This window comes from Rhinoraja longicauda, chromosome 30 (assembly GCF_053455715.1).
Source record: "Rhinoraja longicauda isolate Sanriku21f chromosome 30, sRhiLon1.1, whole genome shotgun sequence".
NCBI classification, from domain to species: Eukaryota; Metazoa; Chordata; class Chondrichthyes; order Rajiformes; family Arhynchobatidae; genus Rhinoraja; species Rhinoraja longicauda.
This window is the reverse complement of record NC_135982.1, coordinates 14,205,796-14,223,640: the sequence shown is the minus strand read 5'-3', so window position 1 is coordinate 14,223,640 and position 17,845 is coordinate 14,205,796. Positions and strand designations below refer to the sequence as shown.

At 43.1% G+C, this 17,845-nt stretch overlaps 1 protein-coding gene across 1 annotated transcript in view; it reads right to left on the bottom strand.

The window, feature by feature from the left end:
• The window catches only part of hspg2 (heparan sulfate proteoglycan 2), a 389,926-nt gene that overhangs the window by 99,494 nt on the left and 272,587 nt on the right, over positions 1-17,845 (bottom strand). The window contains exons 45-48 of the mRNA XM_078425384.1: positions 13,927-14,040; positions 11,907-12,059; positions 5,718-5,863; positions 3,980-4,060 (exon numbers count right to left, since the gene is read on the bottom strand). Of these exons, the coding sequence (XP_078281510.1) occupies positions 3,980-4,060; positions 5,718-5,863; positions 11,907-12,059; positions 13,927-14,040 (494 nt within the window). The remainder of the gene's footprint in view (positions 1-3,979; positions 4,061-5,717; positions 5,864-11,906; positions 12,060-13,926; positions 14,041-17,845) is intronic.

Sequence of the window (17,845 nt, the reverse complement as noted above, 5' to 3'; positions counted from 1 at the left end):
ATAAAGGAGATTTCTAGAAATCTTCATTTGACGCCACTTAGTCAATCGATCAGAAAGATAAATCTATTTATCAGAAAAACACTACGTTTTGTGTTGAGAAAAGACAACTTCCAAATGAGCTCGGAAGCCTTTAAGAGTCATCAAATTGCAGTCACATTTTCCAACGAGAGTGTCGTGAGATTAAAGAGTTAGTGGTAGGTCGAGCACTTACCTGCTGGTTTAGCATTGAAGTTGGGATTTAATTGTAAAACCACAATCCACTGTAAAATGCTCCAGAAAATCACTTCGCACAAATACACATGCATGCATGCTATTTATTATCTGAGCAGTCAAGTGTAAAACTCAGTACTCTATTGACAACCGTAAAAATCTTAATTCACAGACATGGTTTTTGGCCGACAGACAAAGGGTGTTTCTACACATCTTTACACATAGACTTCAATTAATCCACTGTCTCTGATCATGTGCGGACAGGTAACAAAGTATTAAGGCAATTGACAAAGTAACAAATATTAAACCAAGTGAAAACAGGTAACAATGTCTTGAAGCAATTGACAAAACCAACAAGGTATTAAAGCAAATGACAAAGTAACAAAGCATTAAACCAAATGATAGGGGTAACAAAATACTAAAAGGCATTGACAAAGAAACAAAGTATGAAACCAAGTGAGGAAGGTGACAAAATATTAGAGCGAATGACAAAAGTGCTATAGATCTGTTATTCCAAGAACTCACCACAACTCCAAAACTCATTCTTAAACACGCAATCTGTCAGGAGAGCCACAAGTGTTAGGGTAATGACAGTGCGAGACAAATTGCTTTCAGGCCATTCTACTTTTTACCTCAGATGGATGAACAAATATCAGCTAAAGGTCTGACTTATTGTGTTCCCGATTCGAACGGTTCTACACTTTGAGGGGATTTTGTCCTTCGAGTGCCTGGTGCAGCCTATATTTCAACATGACCCATCTGTTCGTACATCTCACCTTTGCCCGTTCGCTAACCTTAATCCCTTCAGCAAAACTTCACCAAACGTTTCAACCTAAAGATTGTGGAGAGCCATGAGCTTGGAACGAATAGTCAGAGCTGGGAAGAGATAATTAGTGATTATGTAGTTGTTTGAATGAATCTGAGCTGTGTTCCTGGGTTGGAGACTACAAGATAGGTTTGAATGTGGAATAACAGATGAGCATTCCAGCTACCCGTCATGCAGGATCTAACATAGGCGCAAAGTGCTGGAGTAACTCAATGGGACAGGCAGCATCTCTGGAGAGAAAGGATGGGTGACGTTTTGGGTTAGAACTGAATTGTCAGACTGAAAGGTTCCAACCCGAAAAGCCACCCATGTTTTCTCTCCAGAGATGCTGCCTGACCCGCTCAGTTACTCCAGCACTTTGTGTCTATCTTCAGTATAAACCAGCATTTGCATTTCCTTCCTACACACAAGATCAAATGTTTTAACAGGCAATCAAGCTACATTTAAGGAAATGATCTCTAAAACCGTGATTGTTTTTTTGACTGGTAAAGAATGGTGTGGTAACTGCAGTGTGCAGATCAATGGAAGGAGCTCAAACAGTGAACCTGGGTCACCGAACTGTGTGTGGCAGGGATAGTGGTCCAGCCAGATTGTTGAGGTGGGGAATCAGACTGCACAGTGGCAAAGTGGTAGAGCTGCTGCCTCACAGTGCCAGAGGCCCGGGTTCAATCCTGACCTCGGGTCCTGTCTGTGTGGGGTTTGCACGTTCTCTCTGTGATCGCATGGGTTTTCTCCGGGTGGTCCTGTGGATGATTCTTCCCACATCCAAAGATGTGCGGGTTTGTCGGCCAATTGGCCTCTGTAAATTGCTCCTAATCTGCAGGGACTGAATGAGAAAGTGGAATATAGATAGAACCAGTGTGAACTGGCAATCGGTGGTTGGCATGGACTCGGTGGGCCAGAGGGTCTGTTTTCATGCTGTATCTCTAAACTAAACAAAGAAATGGTCTACATGCAGGACTAGTCAAAATAAAGCAGTGGCAGAGCCAGCTGGAGTGCCAACAGAAGGGGAATAACTGCAGCAGAAAACCCATCTAAAGCCTAACACCGAAGACCAGGTTTTAAATACCATTTGCACCACTACTGCGGATTAAGAAAAATCAGCAAACGTCATCATGAAAAACAGAAGCAACTTCAACACTGATCTGTAATATTTATTGAAAGCTATGATCTGCCACACTCAACAACAGGATACACTGTTGAGTGCGGGGGAAGAATTCAACCTACATGACCTAGAATATGTTTGCAGAGATCTCCTAACAGGCTGGAGGTGATGAGGTGGGTTCCCAGGGAAATACTGAGGGTCTGGGAATTATTTCATGACTATTAGTGAGAAACGCTGAAAAGACTGAGTGCTCAAAAAGATCCAAAATGGAACGTTTCTGACCAGAGTCAAAATGAAGTTCGGGGAAGCTTGATACTGCAACGATATCTAGTGAAAGGTTTGATTCAAAGCAAAGAACAGGAGAACAACCACGAAAAAAAATCACAGGAAGTCTCTTCGATGAGTCTGAAAATATATTAAAATAATGTTTATGTTTTCCTTTTGTTGAAGTGAAGCTGTGCCCCTTGCTCAATGTCCCTTGCAAACAATGGAAGGGTGACAACATTAAAGTAACAATGAAGGATTGTGTCTAGTGATCTAACTGCTCCGGGGGTATTGCAATGTTGAGGGTAAATTCCAAAGATAGTCTGCGAGAAGCCGTTGAATAAAGGAGGCACACTTTAGTTGAGTTTAGTTTAGAGATATAGCGTGGAAACACCAAGTCTGTGCCGGCCAGCTGTCACCGCACGTTAGCACTATCCTACACGCACGAAGGACAATTTTATATTTATACCAAACCAATTAACCTACAAACCTGTACGTCTTTGTGTGGGAGGAAACCGGAGATCCTGGAGAAAACCCACGCAGGTCATGGGGAGAACGTACAAACTCCATACAGACAGGCACCCATAGTCAGGATCGAACCCGGGTCCCTGGCGCTATAAGGCAGCAACTCTACCGCTGCGCCACCGTGCCGCCCAACTGCATGGATTTCATGTCACGTGTGTATCAGTCAGGGCAGTGGTTCTTGTTAGAAGTGAAAAACCCACTGAAGACACAATTTATAAGGAGTCACTGCTTTGACAGCATTAGTGGTCGTTTATCCTATTTTTTTTTCTTCTGAGGCTCAGTAGTAAATATTTTCCTATTTTAGTTGTTTTGACACCTTGAAGGTCCTGCAGAAATAGAGACTGTTCTGACAGTTCCTGGCATCAGAGACTTGCCTTGGATCCATGTTCTGGTTCCTTCAAAATACTTTCACACAAGTTGGAAATACAGGTGAAGTGCCAGCAGGAGATTGGAATCTTCCAACCAGCAGCTGCTCAGTTAGGGATGAGCATTATTTTTAATTTGATTAAAGATAAAGTAGAAGAGAAAGAAAGTGTGTGTTGGCAAGGGAGAAATGTCAAAACCTTTGGAATAGACTAATTAATTGTAGAATTGGCCCTGACAGACAATTAATTCCAAGCTGTCAGATAAACCTAGGCTACCTTGTGCACAGGATAGAGCTTCCAGCACAACAAACCCACTAAACTGCATACAAGTCGCATGTCTGTAAGTGCTCTGCATGCTTGCTGCACATCTGCTGCAGCACATCTGCCCCTGCACATCTGCCCCTGCCCCTGCACATCTGTTCCTGAACATCTGCTTCGACACACCTGCTCCTGAACATCTGCTTCGACACATCTGTACATACCCTGAACTTTGCTGCACATCTCCTGCCATCAACATTGCATGTCCATAACTGGCCAGGACATGGTGATGCACATCTGCCTTGGCCCAGACCCCCGATGCTGCTGCCCTGGTAATACTGCACACCTGTCTGTGGTGGAATGGCCTGAAAGCTCTCGGGTTAGTAGTCGCAGAGCAAGTTCTGGCGCCCAGATCCGGGCAGCTACCTGCAACTCTTGGATGCGCCTCTCCAAATTCTTAGCACTGCCAACAGTTCTCATTGGAAGGAAACCAAATAAGGAGACAGCCTGGACAGAGAGGAAAGAGGAGAAGGGAAAAAAAGTGCAAACAGAAATCTCAGTTCAAATGCAACAGCGCATCAATGGTGAAGGGTTAGTGCGTTATTAATTCCATGTTGGCGAGAGACATTGGCAGCCGAGATACTTGATCCGCAACCTCCCATACTGACGCCTCCCACTTCCATCTTCAGATTTGTAAAAGCCACATTCCTTTCCAGTTTCCCAAATGATCCCTTCTCATAGCATCATGACAGGAACCACAGCTCAAAGCCCCCAATTACTTTCCTAAACCTTGATTTTATAAGCAGTTCTAAAGACAAAGAGAAACAGCTGGCATGCAAGTGTGTAAACCGGTCAGACCCGACAGCTCATGAGAAGCACGCCGTTACCCTGGAGGCATTCATTCAACCCCCTGTGCAGTTATGAGCACTGCTCTTAGAGGGTGACGACACTTTGTAGTTTAATACTGAAGAGAAAGGTTCTGGGTCCCTGGCTGTGCAGATTGTCCAAGCTGAAACACCTGACTATGGGCAGGATACTGAGAGGATGTCAGACTGGGCTGGGAGTCTACACATGGACCACAGTCCCTCGTTTGTTCGTCAGCCAGAGAGTGGTCCAATGGTCACTTGTTGATGGAAGTGGTTCAGACTTTCAATATCATTCCCCTCGATCACTGACACTGACAATAATGCAAACTGCCACCTGGGAATATTTCTGGGAGATATCAGTGTCCATGTACCAAAGACAGGTTGAGAGAGAGGGAACAAAAATCTTCCAATATACGCAGAGCAGAGCAAGATAGACCACTCGACCCTAAAAACCGTAGTATGTCATGGTGCCATTTTAGTAGGCAGAAACTTGTAGAAACATTTTTTTAAAAAAATGACAAAACTCTGTGAATTGATAGATGAGATATATTCTGCATTTTTATGGTATCATCACACATACTGTTCCCCCAAAGCACTGATTACATTATAAGAGGCATAGCGAACGGCAGGCTTTGCCTACTAAAATGGCGGACGTTAAGCTCCTTTGCATATTACACTTCTGTATAGGCGATTTTGACAGAGTGGTTCACCTTCTCCTCTAGTATCTTTGCTTTTAACTACCCTCGGTAAAGGACTGGAAAAACACTCAGCTGAATTCGCAAAGTGGCAAGAAATGGACAATCAAAATCAGCCTACCCAGAGACACTCACACCCGAAGAATGATCAAAAATATTTTTAAAAAACCAATGACATCTAGTGTCACCATGATGCAGTGAAAAGACAATGGTCTTTTCTTAATTCAGTAATTACACTATTATAACACTGCCACAATCCTTTTGGCACAAGAAATCACCCTTCATTTCAATGTGTCATTAATTACCACCAATCTACAAATTACAAATTACTGGAGCAACGTGTAATGTCTCTTGGTGGGACTTCATCAACGACCAACAGTTGGAGACGGTGGATCGGTCGATTAGTGAGGAGCCAACAACCGAGGCTGAGGGGAGTAAGAGGGAGTAACTTCCTTCCTTCGTGACACGTTGCAAAATTAATTGTTATCTTAATGAGAAATCAGTCAAAATGCTCTCCCTTGAACAAAGACACCGAATCATTTGTTTCCTCATGACGGAACAATGAACTTTCCTCCGATCTTTGAGTGAAGAAGTGAGTGGTACCTGGGGTGGTAGTTCTCCTCCTCGTTTCTTCCACGTGAGTGTTGGTGTAGGATGTCCTCCTGCCCGACAGTACAACCTCACTGTGTCGCCCTCCGGAACCTCTATCCGTTGTGGGCTGACCTGTACCCTAGGCAGGTTGCCGACATCTGCAGAGGCAAATGGGAGATGGGATAGGGAACTTAAAACCAATACAGCAATACTCATAGTTATTGAATCTCGGTCAGCATCTATGTAATGATATGGCTTAAAACAGGAGAAGTTGAGAAGTATTCAAACAACTATTATTCAGTGACTCAAACACTTCGAACACAGATATATTTTTAAAGTAAAAAAACTTGATGGGTTTGATGTCTCTCCTTTACTTCAACGCAATCAATTGCACATACAGATGGGTGATCATGTGACAGCTGGAAGTGGTCAGTTAGGACAGTGCCGACACTTTTGTAACTTTCTCCATGCTACATGTAATAGCGTTTTCATAGAGCATGGACTAGACAAACTCAACTTTAGATGCATTTGCTCCTTCTTTCTCTTCGTTTCAAAATTGGTCATTTCTACCTGCCAGTATTTTGGCTCAGTTATTAGTTTTTCATACTTTCGGGCCCACTGGGCATGTCCCACAGTCTAACCATTAGCATAACGTTATACAGATAATGAAGCTTAATCTAATTTTAACTGATATTTATCTGCCAAATTAAATCATTAGGTGTCATCCTATAAGAGATAATCTCTTTGTTCGATCCATCTCTCCCCACCTGCTACCCAAAATTAACTTGTTTCTCTTTTTCCCAGTTCTGATGAAGGATCTTGATTTGAAATGGTGACCGTTTCTCATTCCTCAGATGCTGCCTGACCTGCTGAATGTTTCCAGCATTCTCCATTTTTATTTCAGATGCTCAGTATTTGCAGTATTTTATTTCTCATCAGCAGACCCTCCCTTGTGTATTTGCAAAAAGAGACATTGAAGGAACTCAGTTTCTTTTCCTTCTTTATCTCCTTCTTCTGGTCATTGAATTTTAGACAAGATAACTTTCCCATGACTACTTTTCTAGGGTGTTTTTTTATAATCATGCCCTGTGTTTGAGTTCCTCGAGGAAAAAGGGTCCAGATTCAAAACATCGTCTATCCATTTCCCTCCACAGATGCTGCCTGACCTGCTGAATTCTACAAACACTTTGTTTCTTACTCAAAGTTCCGCCATCTGCATTCTCTTGTGTCTCCATTAGACTTCAGCAACTCCCTTTGACAAGTAACGCCCGCATGCAATACCCCTGGCAGCTTGATAGATCATTCATCATTCTTTGTCTCTATTCATTTAAATTCTATTCCAGTCTTACCGACCCAACTTCCTAATTTTTCCTCTGCCATTACTCTTCATAAGTAACACCACAAATCTATTTTACCTTTTAGAGAATCATAGAGTCATAGAGTCCTACAGCACAGAAAGAGGCCCTTCGGCCCATCGTGTCCGCGCCGCCCGTTACCAAACACAGTCTAATTTTAATCCCATTTTCCCGCATTTGGACCGTAGCCCTGAATGTTGTAGCATTTCAAGTGCCCATCCAAATGCCTCTTAAACGTTGTGAGTGTTCCCGCCTCCACCACCACCCCAGGCAGTGAGTTCCAGACTCCAACCACCCTCTGGGTGAAAAAGTTCTTTCTCACATCCCCCCGAAACCTCCCTCCCCTTACCCTGTATCTATGTCCCCTCGTTGTTGAACCTTCCACCAGTGGAAGAAGTTCCCTGCCATCTACCTTATCCATGCCCCTCATGATCTTGTACACCTCGATCATGTCCCCTCTCAGCCTTCTCTGCTCCAGGGAAAACAACCCCAGTCTGCCCAGTCTCTCCTCATAGCCGAGGCCCTTCATCCTTGGCAGCATCCTGGTGAATCTCCTCTGCACCCTCTCCAAAGCTATCACATCCTTTCTATAATGTGGTGACCAGAACTGTACACAATACTCCAGCTGTGGCCTCACCAGTGTTCTGTACAATTCCATAATTACCCCCCTACTTTTATGTTCGATGCCCCGGCTAATGAAGGCCAGTAACCCATATGCCTTTTTAACCACCCTGTCCACCTGTCCTGCTGCCTTCAAGGACTTGTGTACCTGTACTCCAAGGTCCCTCTGTACCCCTGTCTTCCCTAGGGTCCTTCCATTCATGGTGTACTCCCTCTCCAAGTTATTTCTGCCAAAGTGCATCACCTCGCACTTTTCAGGATTAAATTCCATCTGCCACTGCTCCGCCCATCTGACCATCTCATCTATATCTTCCTGCAGCTTACAGATCCCTTCTTCGCTATTCACCACCCCCCCTACCTTTGTGTCATCTGCAAACTTGCTGATCATGCCCTGTACTTTGACATCCAGATCATTTATGTAGATTACAAACAGTAAGGGACCCAACACCGATCCCTGCGGCACCCCACTGGACACCGGCCTCCAGTCACAGAAGCACCCTTCTACCATCACCCTCTGCCTTCTGTCACTAAGCCAGTTTTTTATCCATTTTGCCAAGGTGCCCTGGATCCCATGGGCTCTTACCTTCTTGACTAGTCTCCTGTGTGGGACCTTGTCAAAAGCCTTACTGAAATCCATGTATACCACATCCACTGCACTACCCCCATCTACCTCCTTGGTCACCCCTTCAAAAAATTCAATCAAGTTAGTCAGACACGACCTTCCCTTAACAAAGCCATGTTGACTATCCTTAATTAACCCTTGATCCTCCAAGTGAAGACTGATTCTGTCCCTCAGAATCTTTTCTAGCAGCTTCCCCACCACCGATGTCAGACTCACCGGCCTGTAGTTCCCAGGTTTATCCCTACTGCCCTTTTAAAATAAATAATGGCACCACATTAGCTATCCTCCAGTCCTCCGGTACATCCCCTGTTGCAAGAGAGGCTCTGAAAATTTGTGCCAGAGCCCCCGCAATCTCCTCCCTTGCCTCTCTCAGCATCCTGGGATACATCTCGTCAGGGCCTGGAGACTTATCCACTTTTAAGCCTGCCAGAGCCTCCAGCACCACCTCCCTGTCAATAGCAATATGCTCAAGAACATCACAACTCTCCTGCTCCATTTCTAAGTCCGCATCGCCCTCCTCCCTCGTAAAAACAGATGCAAAAAATTCATTTAAAACATCTCCTACATCCTCTGGCTCCACACACAGCTTTCCACTATGGTCCCTGATGGGCCCCACTCTTTCCCTCGTTATCCTCTTACCCTTGATATACTTATAGAACACTTTGGGATTTTCTTTTATTTTGCCCGCTAGTGCTATCTCATGGCCCCTTTTTGCTCTCCTAATTTCTTTTTTAAGAACTGCCCTACACCTTCTGTATTCCTCTAATGATGTCTGTGCCTTAAGTTCTTTATGCCTTCCAAAAGCCCCCCTTTTTTTTCCCAATCAATCCTACTATATCGTTCGACATCCAAGGTTCTTTGGACTTGTTTGTCCCACCCTTGAACTTTAGGGGAACATGCTTCCTCTGTACTTTTTCAATTATTCCTTTGAATGACTCCCACTGTTCTGATGCAGTACTCCCCACGAGAAGCTGATCCCACTCCACCAGGGCCAACTTCTGCCTTATCAGATTAAAATCGGCCTTGCCCCAATTTAGAAATTTTCCTCTTTCCTCTGGTCCCTCTTTATCCTTTTCCATTACCACCTTAAATATCACTGAATTGTGATCACTGTCACCAAAATGCTCTGCCACTGACACTTCAGCCACCTGTCCGGCCTCATTTCCCAAGATTAAGTCCAATACCGCCCCCTCCCTTGTTGGACTTTCAACATATTGGCTCAAAAAGCCCTCCTGGATGACCCTTAGGAACTCTGCACCCTCAGGGCCCTTGACACTTTGGCTATCCCAATCAATATTCGGGAAGTTGAAATCCCCTACTATTACTACCCTGTTGTTTTCACACACCCCCGCTTTTCTTTTCAATTTCTCATTATACCCTGCAGAAAAAACTTTTGTTAGGTTGCATTTGGAGTATTGTGTGTACTTCTGGTCGCCCCATTACAGGAATGATGTGCAGGCTTTGGAGCAGGTGCAGAAGATGTTTACCAGGATGCTGCCCGGATTAGAGGGCATTAGTTATAAGAGGTTGGTGTATTGCCCATTACTGAACGAGTCTCTGATAATCCTGAGCCTCTCTGAAATACCATTAATTTACTAAGATCCAATCGTCCACCAACGAACACCAAATACAGCTAAAATAGCTAAAATAACTGAAAGAATTCTTTCCGAGAGCGCGATGAATGATAGCACAGGAAAAGAGGAAGGAGCAGGGAATATACACATGGCAAGGTCAGTAATCTGGACAAGGAGTGACCATTCACGCAAAAAAGTTTTAAAAGTGCAATATAATGTAAACACATTACAACAAATGCACCATTTTTTCTTTTCAGTCCTAAAAAGTATGATTTAAAGCAAACATAACCTATGGGAAAAGGCCAAATGATTGAAGATAAAGATGTTTCTGTTATTTTTCCCAATATGTTTGAGAGGAAAATTTAATCTCTGTGCATCGGTTGGTAGGTTAGGAGATGAGGTTGAATAAAGGTTGAGGATACTTACAAAGTAAACAATTGCCAACCGAATAGGTTTGTAAATGTTCAATAATTTTAACATATTGAACTGATTCTGACATGTTCCTCTGGATCCTATTGCGAGTATGTCTTCCTGAACTGGATATTTTGGTATCAGTCAGATGTCACACCCAATATCTACATCAGCATGTGTAGGAAGGAACTGCAGATGCTGGTTTACACCAAATGTTGGAGTAACTCAGCGAGACAGGCAGCATCTCTGGATAGAAGGAATGGGTAACGTTTTGGGTCGACATCCTTCTTCAGACAGACTGTCTCGAGTCTCGGCCCAAAAACGTCACCCATTCCTTCTATCCAAAGGTGCTCCCTGTCCCGCTGAGTTACTCCAGCATTTTATGGCTACATCAGCATGTCATCTTTGGAAAGATGTAGGGAAATTAATGCTCAGCTTAATTTAGTCGTAAAACTATACCGAGAGCTCAACAAATATCTCTGGGTGAAGCAGTCCTCATGAAACTCATGGGGCATTGAGAATTGGGGCAAATTAAAAACTGACTGGCAGCTGGTGATTTTTTTCAACTGGGACGTTACAAACCAAACCATTGCCTGTTGCTACAGCAGCACAAAAGTTGGGCTCAGCCAATTGTCAGGAAGAAGGAATGCAGACAGTTTAGGTTACTTAATTTGTCTGCATTATGCCAATCAGCCCACAAGATCAACAAACCACAGACCCTTAACAATCGGCATGACACAGCTCATCAGTCCGAGGCAGACGTCTAATCCCCAGTCGTGTATTGCTCTGCCTGATTACACAAGAATGTTTCAGCAAAAGCAATGAGACTTCTAACCAGTGAAGATATTAACCGTGATTCCGCAGGCCATGTTATCTACTGGCCCAGTGAAAGCAGATCGTCAACACTATTTTATGGCAGTGATAATGATCATATTTTTAGTTTGCTCAGTACGGGGATGCGTCATTGCCCGTTTTTTGGTCTACATCCATTCAAACCTTTCCTATCCATGGGAGCTGTCCAAGGAATTTTTGAATGTCATAACCGTACCCATCGCCACCACTTCGTCTTAAGCTCTTTTGCATATTTGCACCACCCTCTGTATGAAAATCTTTTACCTCTTATCCTAAATCTACATTTTGCATTATTGGCTCCATACCCACCACCCTGAGTGTTTATTCTCCCTCACCTGTATCTCACCTCCCCACTGTATCCATCGATCACTTGCCAGGTTTTGTTCCCCCCCCCCAAACTACAAACACGTGGGAGGTTGTGTAGGAAAATAACTGCAGATGCTGGTACAAATCGAAGGTATCGCAAAATGCTGGAGTAACTCAGCAGGTCAGGCAGCATCTGGGAGAGAGAGAATGGGTGACGTTTCGGGTCGAGACCCTTCTTCAGACTGAAGAAGGGTCTCGACCTGAAACGTCACCCATTCCCTCTGTCCCAGATGCTGCCTGACCTGCTGAGTTACTCCAGCATTTTGTGATACCTTCGAACACAGGGGAGGTTTCTCCTTTGTCGCTGAAAAGAGCCGATCCAAACTCATTAACCGGTTGCATGATTGCACATTTTTTTGGGCAACTGATTAACATGAAAACAGCTTGGGACAACTCTTACTCTGCACGTAGAGAACTGTCGTGGCAATGTGGTGTCCAGCACTGTTTGATGCTTTGCAAGAATACTCTGCTTCATCGGAATGCTCCGTAGCGACAATGCGGAGAAGTCCATCCTGAATCACTGCGTTCGGTGAAATAATATTGCCTTGGCCCCCTGAAAGATGGAAAAGAAAGCCCGATGTAATTATCACAATGTGCACAATTTCAGATCTTTTTGCAAAGGAGGAAACCAATCATCCCAACGAGCGTACATGTTGGCTCTCGGCATCAACTCGTTCCCCTACTTCGTTCCCTGTGACCTACTCTGTCGCACAAGGTCTCCTGATTGTCCTGCCAGTCACCTGCACTAAGTGGACAATTCACCTGATAACCAGAGCATCTTTGGAAGCACCCAGAGGAAACAACACGGAAGAACACGCAAAATCCATGGAGATAGCGCCAGAGGTCAGAATCACACCCTGGTCACTGGAGCTGGGGAACTACAGGTCTATTCCCTGTGCCTCAGTTAAACTATAAACTATATAATTTATATATATATATAATATATAATATATAGTATTATATATATATATATGATATATAATATAAATTATAAACATGCTATAAACTAAGGTATTTTAATGGTCACCCCAGGTAATTATTTTCACTACAAATGTGGAAATACTTTAATATTCCGAGCCATTATTTTACAATGAACATTAATATCTCTCCCTGGTAGAGATTTAATGTCCCCTCGACTGCTGTGAAGTTGCAATTCAGCAATTCAGAATGTGAATAAAATAGATTTTATAACTGAAAAATATTTTTCTTTTTTTTTGGAGCTGGATTTAAAATACCAAAAGAGCAATCCATTCCCTCGATCTCGTTGTGATCAGACACCAGCTTGCACATGTCAGTAGCTATTTGCAAAAATGCCAGCTTACAATTCACCATTCAAAAAGGCAAACATAAAAAGTTGCGATAGCAGGTAATTTGCAACTCACACTCGTGCTTGCAAGAACGAGGGTTAAAGTAGACTGCACACTTGATATTTCAAGTAATCAGAACTATTAGTTGATGTTCTGTAATGACCTTCAACTTCTGGTACTCAATCTTCAATTCAGTTAAATACTCTACCAGTAGCTAAGTGCTCGTCTAAGGACACTGTTTGGATTTGCATGAACTCCTTGGACTTGGTTGCACAGGCTTCTGCAGAAGTTGATTTTGGAATCCTTGTACCCTTTCATTCAAAATTCCAAAACATGTCTCATCTTGTGCGCTTGTCTGAGCCAGCAGTATTTGGGTCATTTGAATGGCAGCTGTGCCATTGCTTTGCAAACTTGATATTTAGCCGGCATTGTGAATCGCCCTTTGTCTGTGATCAGGAAATGGTCTGAAACCTTTTAGTTTAAATCATAAGATCATACGTTATAGGCGTAGAATTAAGCCATTCGGCCCATCAAGTCCACTCCGCCATTCAATCATGGCTGATCAATCTCTCCCTCCTAACCCCATTCTCCTGCCTTCTCTCCATAACCTCTGACACCCGTACTAATCAAGAATCTATTTCTGCCTTAAATAAATCCACTGACTTTGCCCCCACAGCCTTCTGTGGCAAAGAATTCCACAGATTCGCCACCCTCTGACTAAAGAAATTCTTCCTCATGTCCTTCCTAAAAGAACGTCCTTTAATTCTGAGGCTATGACCTCTAGTCCTAGACTCTCCCACTAGTGGAAACATCCTCTTCACATCCGCTCTATACAACCTTTCACTATTCTTAAATATGACGAGTAAAACTCTCACGGGGAGAGCGTACAAACTCCATACAGACAGCACCATTGGTCGGGATCGACCCTGGGTCTCTGGCGCTGAAAGTGCTGTAAGGCAGCAACTCTACCGCTGCGCCACCATGCTGCCCCTAGTTTTTGTGTGTGATTTGTGATGCCAATGCATGGTTAAAGACGTGAAAAGTCTTCAGCAATAAAACAAATGTCACTTCACTGTACAGAAAGAACAATGCAATACTGATGGAATAACATACCAAACCATTCCAAGATTGGAGGGGGATTTCCAGCCACTGTGCATCGGAATTCAGCAGTCTGCCCCTGTTTGACTGTAAGGATTTGAGGCTCGATAGTGGCGACAGGCGCTGATGCTAAGGCAAGGCAAAACACAATTTTATTCCACTTAAGTACTTTAATAATAATAATTCTTCAAGGACGTTTGGTTGACCGGTTCTCCTCCAACATTCTGATGGCTCGAGAGCCAATGGCTGATTAATCAGGAAGATTTGTTAGCTGAGGGATATTCTTTAAACAACATCACAAACTGGTTTGGTGGAAGACCAGTCCAAAAACATGGCATGTTTTTAATCCCAGCATTTTTTGCCAGGGAGTAGAGAGGAGAAGTGTGAAGCAGTAAAAAAATCTTTGGACTTCGGGCGTACTAAATAAATCCCATCATCTACACACAATCAGTTTAGCTCATGGTAGGAACACATATTTTAATAAAATGATCCACAATAATGTTGAGGTGTACAATCATAGCACAGAATGAGGCCATTCAGTGCTTCAAGTCCATGCTAGCTCTCTGTGGAACAATCCAAACCCCTACTTCCCTGCTCTCGCCTGTTAGGTTGTAGATATTTTTTCCTCGGGTCCCTATCCAGTTCACTTGTGAATGTACTGACTGACTCCATTTCTAGCATCCTTTTAGCCACGCCGAAACTCTTATACCAGGAGATTGAACTTACTGGCTTCTTGGGATATGGGCCGAAAGCAGGCAGGTGGGACTAGTGTAGATGGGCCACCATGTTCAGCATGGGCACGTTGGGCCGAAAGGCCTGTTTCCGTGTTGTATGACTCTATGACTATGAATTCAGCAAAGAAGACTATTTAAGTCTCATTTATTATGATTGGATCCACAGATTCCTCAGCTAAGAGCAGCAAACATTTTATCTATTACCACAATAAATTCAACTAAATTACTTGCGGCATACCACATTATATAGATTTATGATTCCAGGACTGAGATCGGCACTGAGGGTATTGTTTCTTCCCCTGGAGAAATAGAGTTAAGGTGAACATGCACGGATTCCCAAAGATAACACGGTGTTGTAAATTAATAGCGCCACAGGCAGTGAGCTGGAGAATTGGTTGGATCACAATCATGCTCCCTCTCCACTCACATGAGTTTATTTAGGGAAAGATTGGCACCAATTTGTTTATTTGATTATATTAAAGATAAGGCCTGTTATAAATTCTGGAAGAAATGATGTAATTCTGGCAATAACCAATGGAACGTAACGGAGTTCCTTAATTTTATTGTTGCAAGTGTTTCTTATCATGGAAACAACTCTCCAGGTAGAATAGGGTCTTCTCAGTGAACAAAGTCATATAAGCAAGCAGCTTTCTTCCAGTCTGAAGAAGGATCCTAACCCCAAATGCCGCCTATTCATGTTCTCCAGAGATGCTGCCTGACCCCCTGTGTTACTTCAGCACCTTGTGTATTTTTAAAAAACTTGTCCTTTCACCTCTTTCTTCCCCAATATCCAGGGATCCCAACAGAATGTCCAGGTGAAGCAACAATTAATTTGCTCTTTTTTCAGCAATGTTTCCCCATAACCCTTGTAACAGCTACCTTGTACCAACTCTGGATAAAGTGTCCCATGTCTGAAGAAGGAATCCAGGTGATATCCAGCTAAGTGCATTGAGCATAAATTGATGTTTGTTTAGTTAGGTTGAAACCACTTGAGCTGTGTTGAATAATCACTCAATTTACTGAACTATTCATCAACAATGTAACATACCACAGATAAAATTTAAAGAATGAATCTTGGATAGATTTATCAAGGCTAAAATTACAAAAGAAAACAGGAGTCGGAGGAGGCTATTCAGTCCCTCAAGCCTAGCCCGCCATTCCACATGGTCATGGCTGATCTGCCCCATGGCTCATCCATGCCTGTACCCCGCAGCATGTCTTTAAAAATTGGTCTTTAAAAATTGAACCTATTTCTTTAAATACCCCCAATGGGTCAGCCTCCACAAGCCTCTGGGTAAAAGAATTCAAGAGAATCATCACATTCTGTGAGATATTGATCCTAAGCACCTCAGCTTTAAATAATTGCATCTTAACATTTTAACTTTGTGCCTTCATTCGAGATTCTCCCACTCACGGAGACAATAAATGAACTAAATTAACATGGTCCATTACTGATGGGTAAACTCTGCAACGTGAGTAACTGCAGGACTTCATTCCTGTAAGCATTGCGTTTCTATTCTGATCAAAGGTTACCAGCATCAACCTAATGCCCAGTTGTACATGCAGTCGAACACATCAGTCACCTCTAATGACCATGGACTGTCAAGGGTTCGGCTTTCTGAATTCCAACATTTACCTTTGGAATTAAGATTTCCATTTCTGTCACTGAAAACAATCCAGTTGGCTCAGGAATATTAATACAATCTGAGCCTCTGCATTAACTTACAATTTCTCTGCAACCTATCCTCCTTAAAAACCCTGATGATTTTTTGGGGGAGTGGGGAAGTGGGAAATCCTTCATGAAAATATAAATTGTCACAAACTTCAGCAAACTAAGGCAACTTGAAGAAATTCTGATATCTGGACATTCCCTGTATGTGATTAACAAAAAAACCCCAACTTTCTGAACACATGCTCTTCACAAAGTATTAGTTGATGACAGTGTGGTTGTGGATGAAGAAGTGACCGGGCATGTTCGTGGTGCCACAGCGATGAGCTAGATCCCCTGCAACACTGATGCGGGCTGACACTATGAACAATGCCACTGAGCTGGGTTTGCACTCACTGTGCTGGCCTGGCAGCAGATGAGCTCAAACAATATCACTGTGTAAAGAGAAGATAATTCGGAATCTTGGCCAAAAGCCCCAGGGATGACAGCCAGCTTTCGGATGTGTTTTAGCAATGGTGTGAGAAGTCAGGGTTTCTGTCATTTATGCTGATGGACGCAGTGAAAGGTGGCACAGTAACTCTTCGTTCAACATCGTTCCACCCCTTGTCTAATTCTGCCACAGCCAAACTGTTACCAGCACCAGGAGGGCTTGGTCTTATAACTATTTAAATCCCGTCATTACTTTAAAGGATCCCTTTGATGCTGGAAAATTCAGCACAATATTTTTGAGCAGGTTTGATAGATAGTAACAGCTCTGAGCTGGTGTATGGACTATGAAGCCATTTGCTGATAATCACATTTACTCTGGCATCCAAAGTAACAGACAAACAAACTGGAGTGTGTGATACATCATCTGCTGTACCTATTAAAATGAAATATTTAAATTCCAAGCTCAAAAATATTTGTTGTGTTTTCCAGGAGTTAGGGCTGGGCCATTGGAGTTGAAGCCTATTCCCACGTTTTCTCAGTTTTATCACTTTCACAATGTTATTTACCAAGGCTTCACTCGCCTGACCTTCCTTTATCCAGCAAATATCAAACAGCCTCAGTGTTGAAATCTCCAACTCAGCTGCTGCCACTGCAGCTTTGGCAGAGACAGAATGGGATTCAGTGCACTAACTAGGATCAACTGGTGTCTCCCTGCCTCCCTGACATAAAGGTCAATCAATGTTGTTATTGTTCATGAAATGTAGTTTGTAATTTGGCTTTCACCTCCTGCTCTCTTATGGTGTTACTTATTGGTCTTATAAACCCCACTCACTGACATGGGGTTCAGTAGTTTTGATCCAAAATGGCCCTCCACATGGGCTTACCAACTTCACTTACATCCTCCAAAACAATCGCAGAAGATAAAAACCATTGTATGAACAATTGCCATCAATTAAGAATAAAGTCAGATATGTTTGAAGATAGGCATGCTGACCCAATGTCTGGTCTAATATGAAGGCAAAGGAATGATTCAGGGTCATGCACAAGACTTTGCGAGAAATCATACCAGAAATGAATTATATGAGGGGTGTCTAGATGTCTG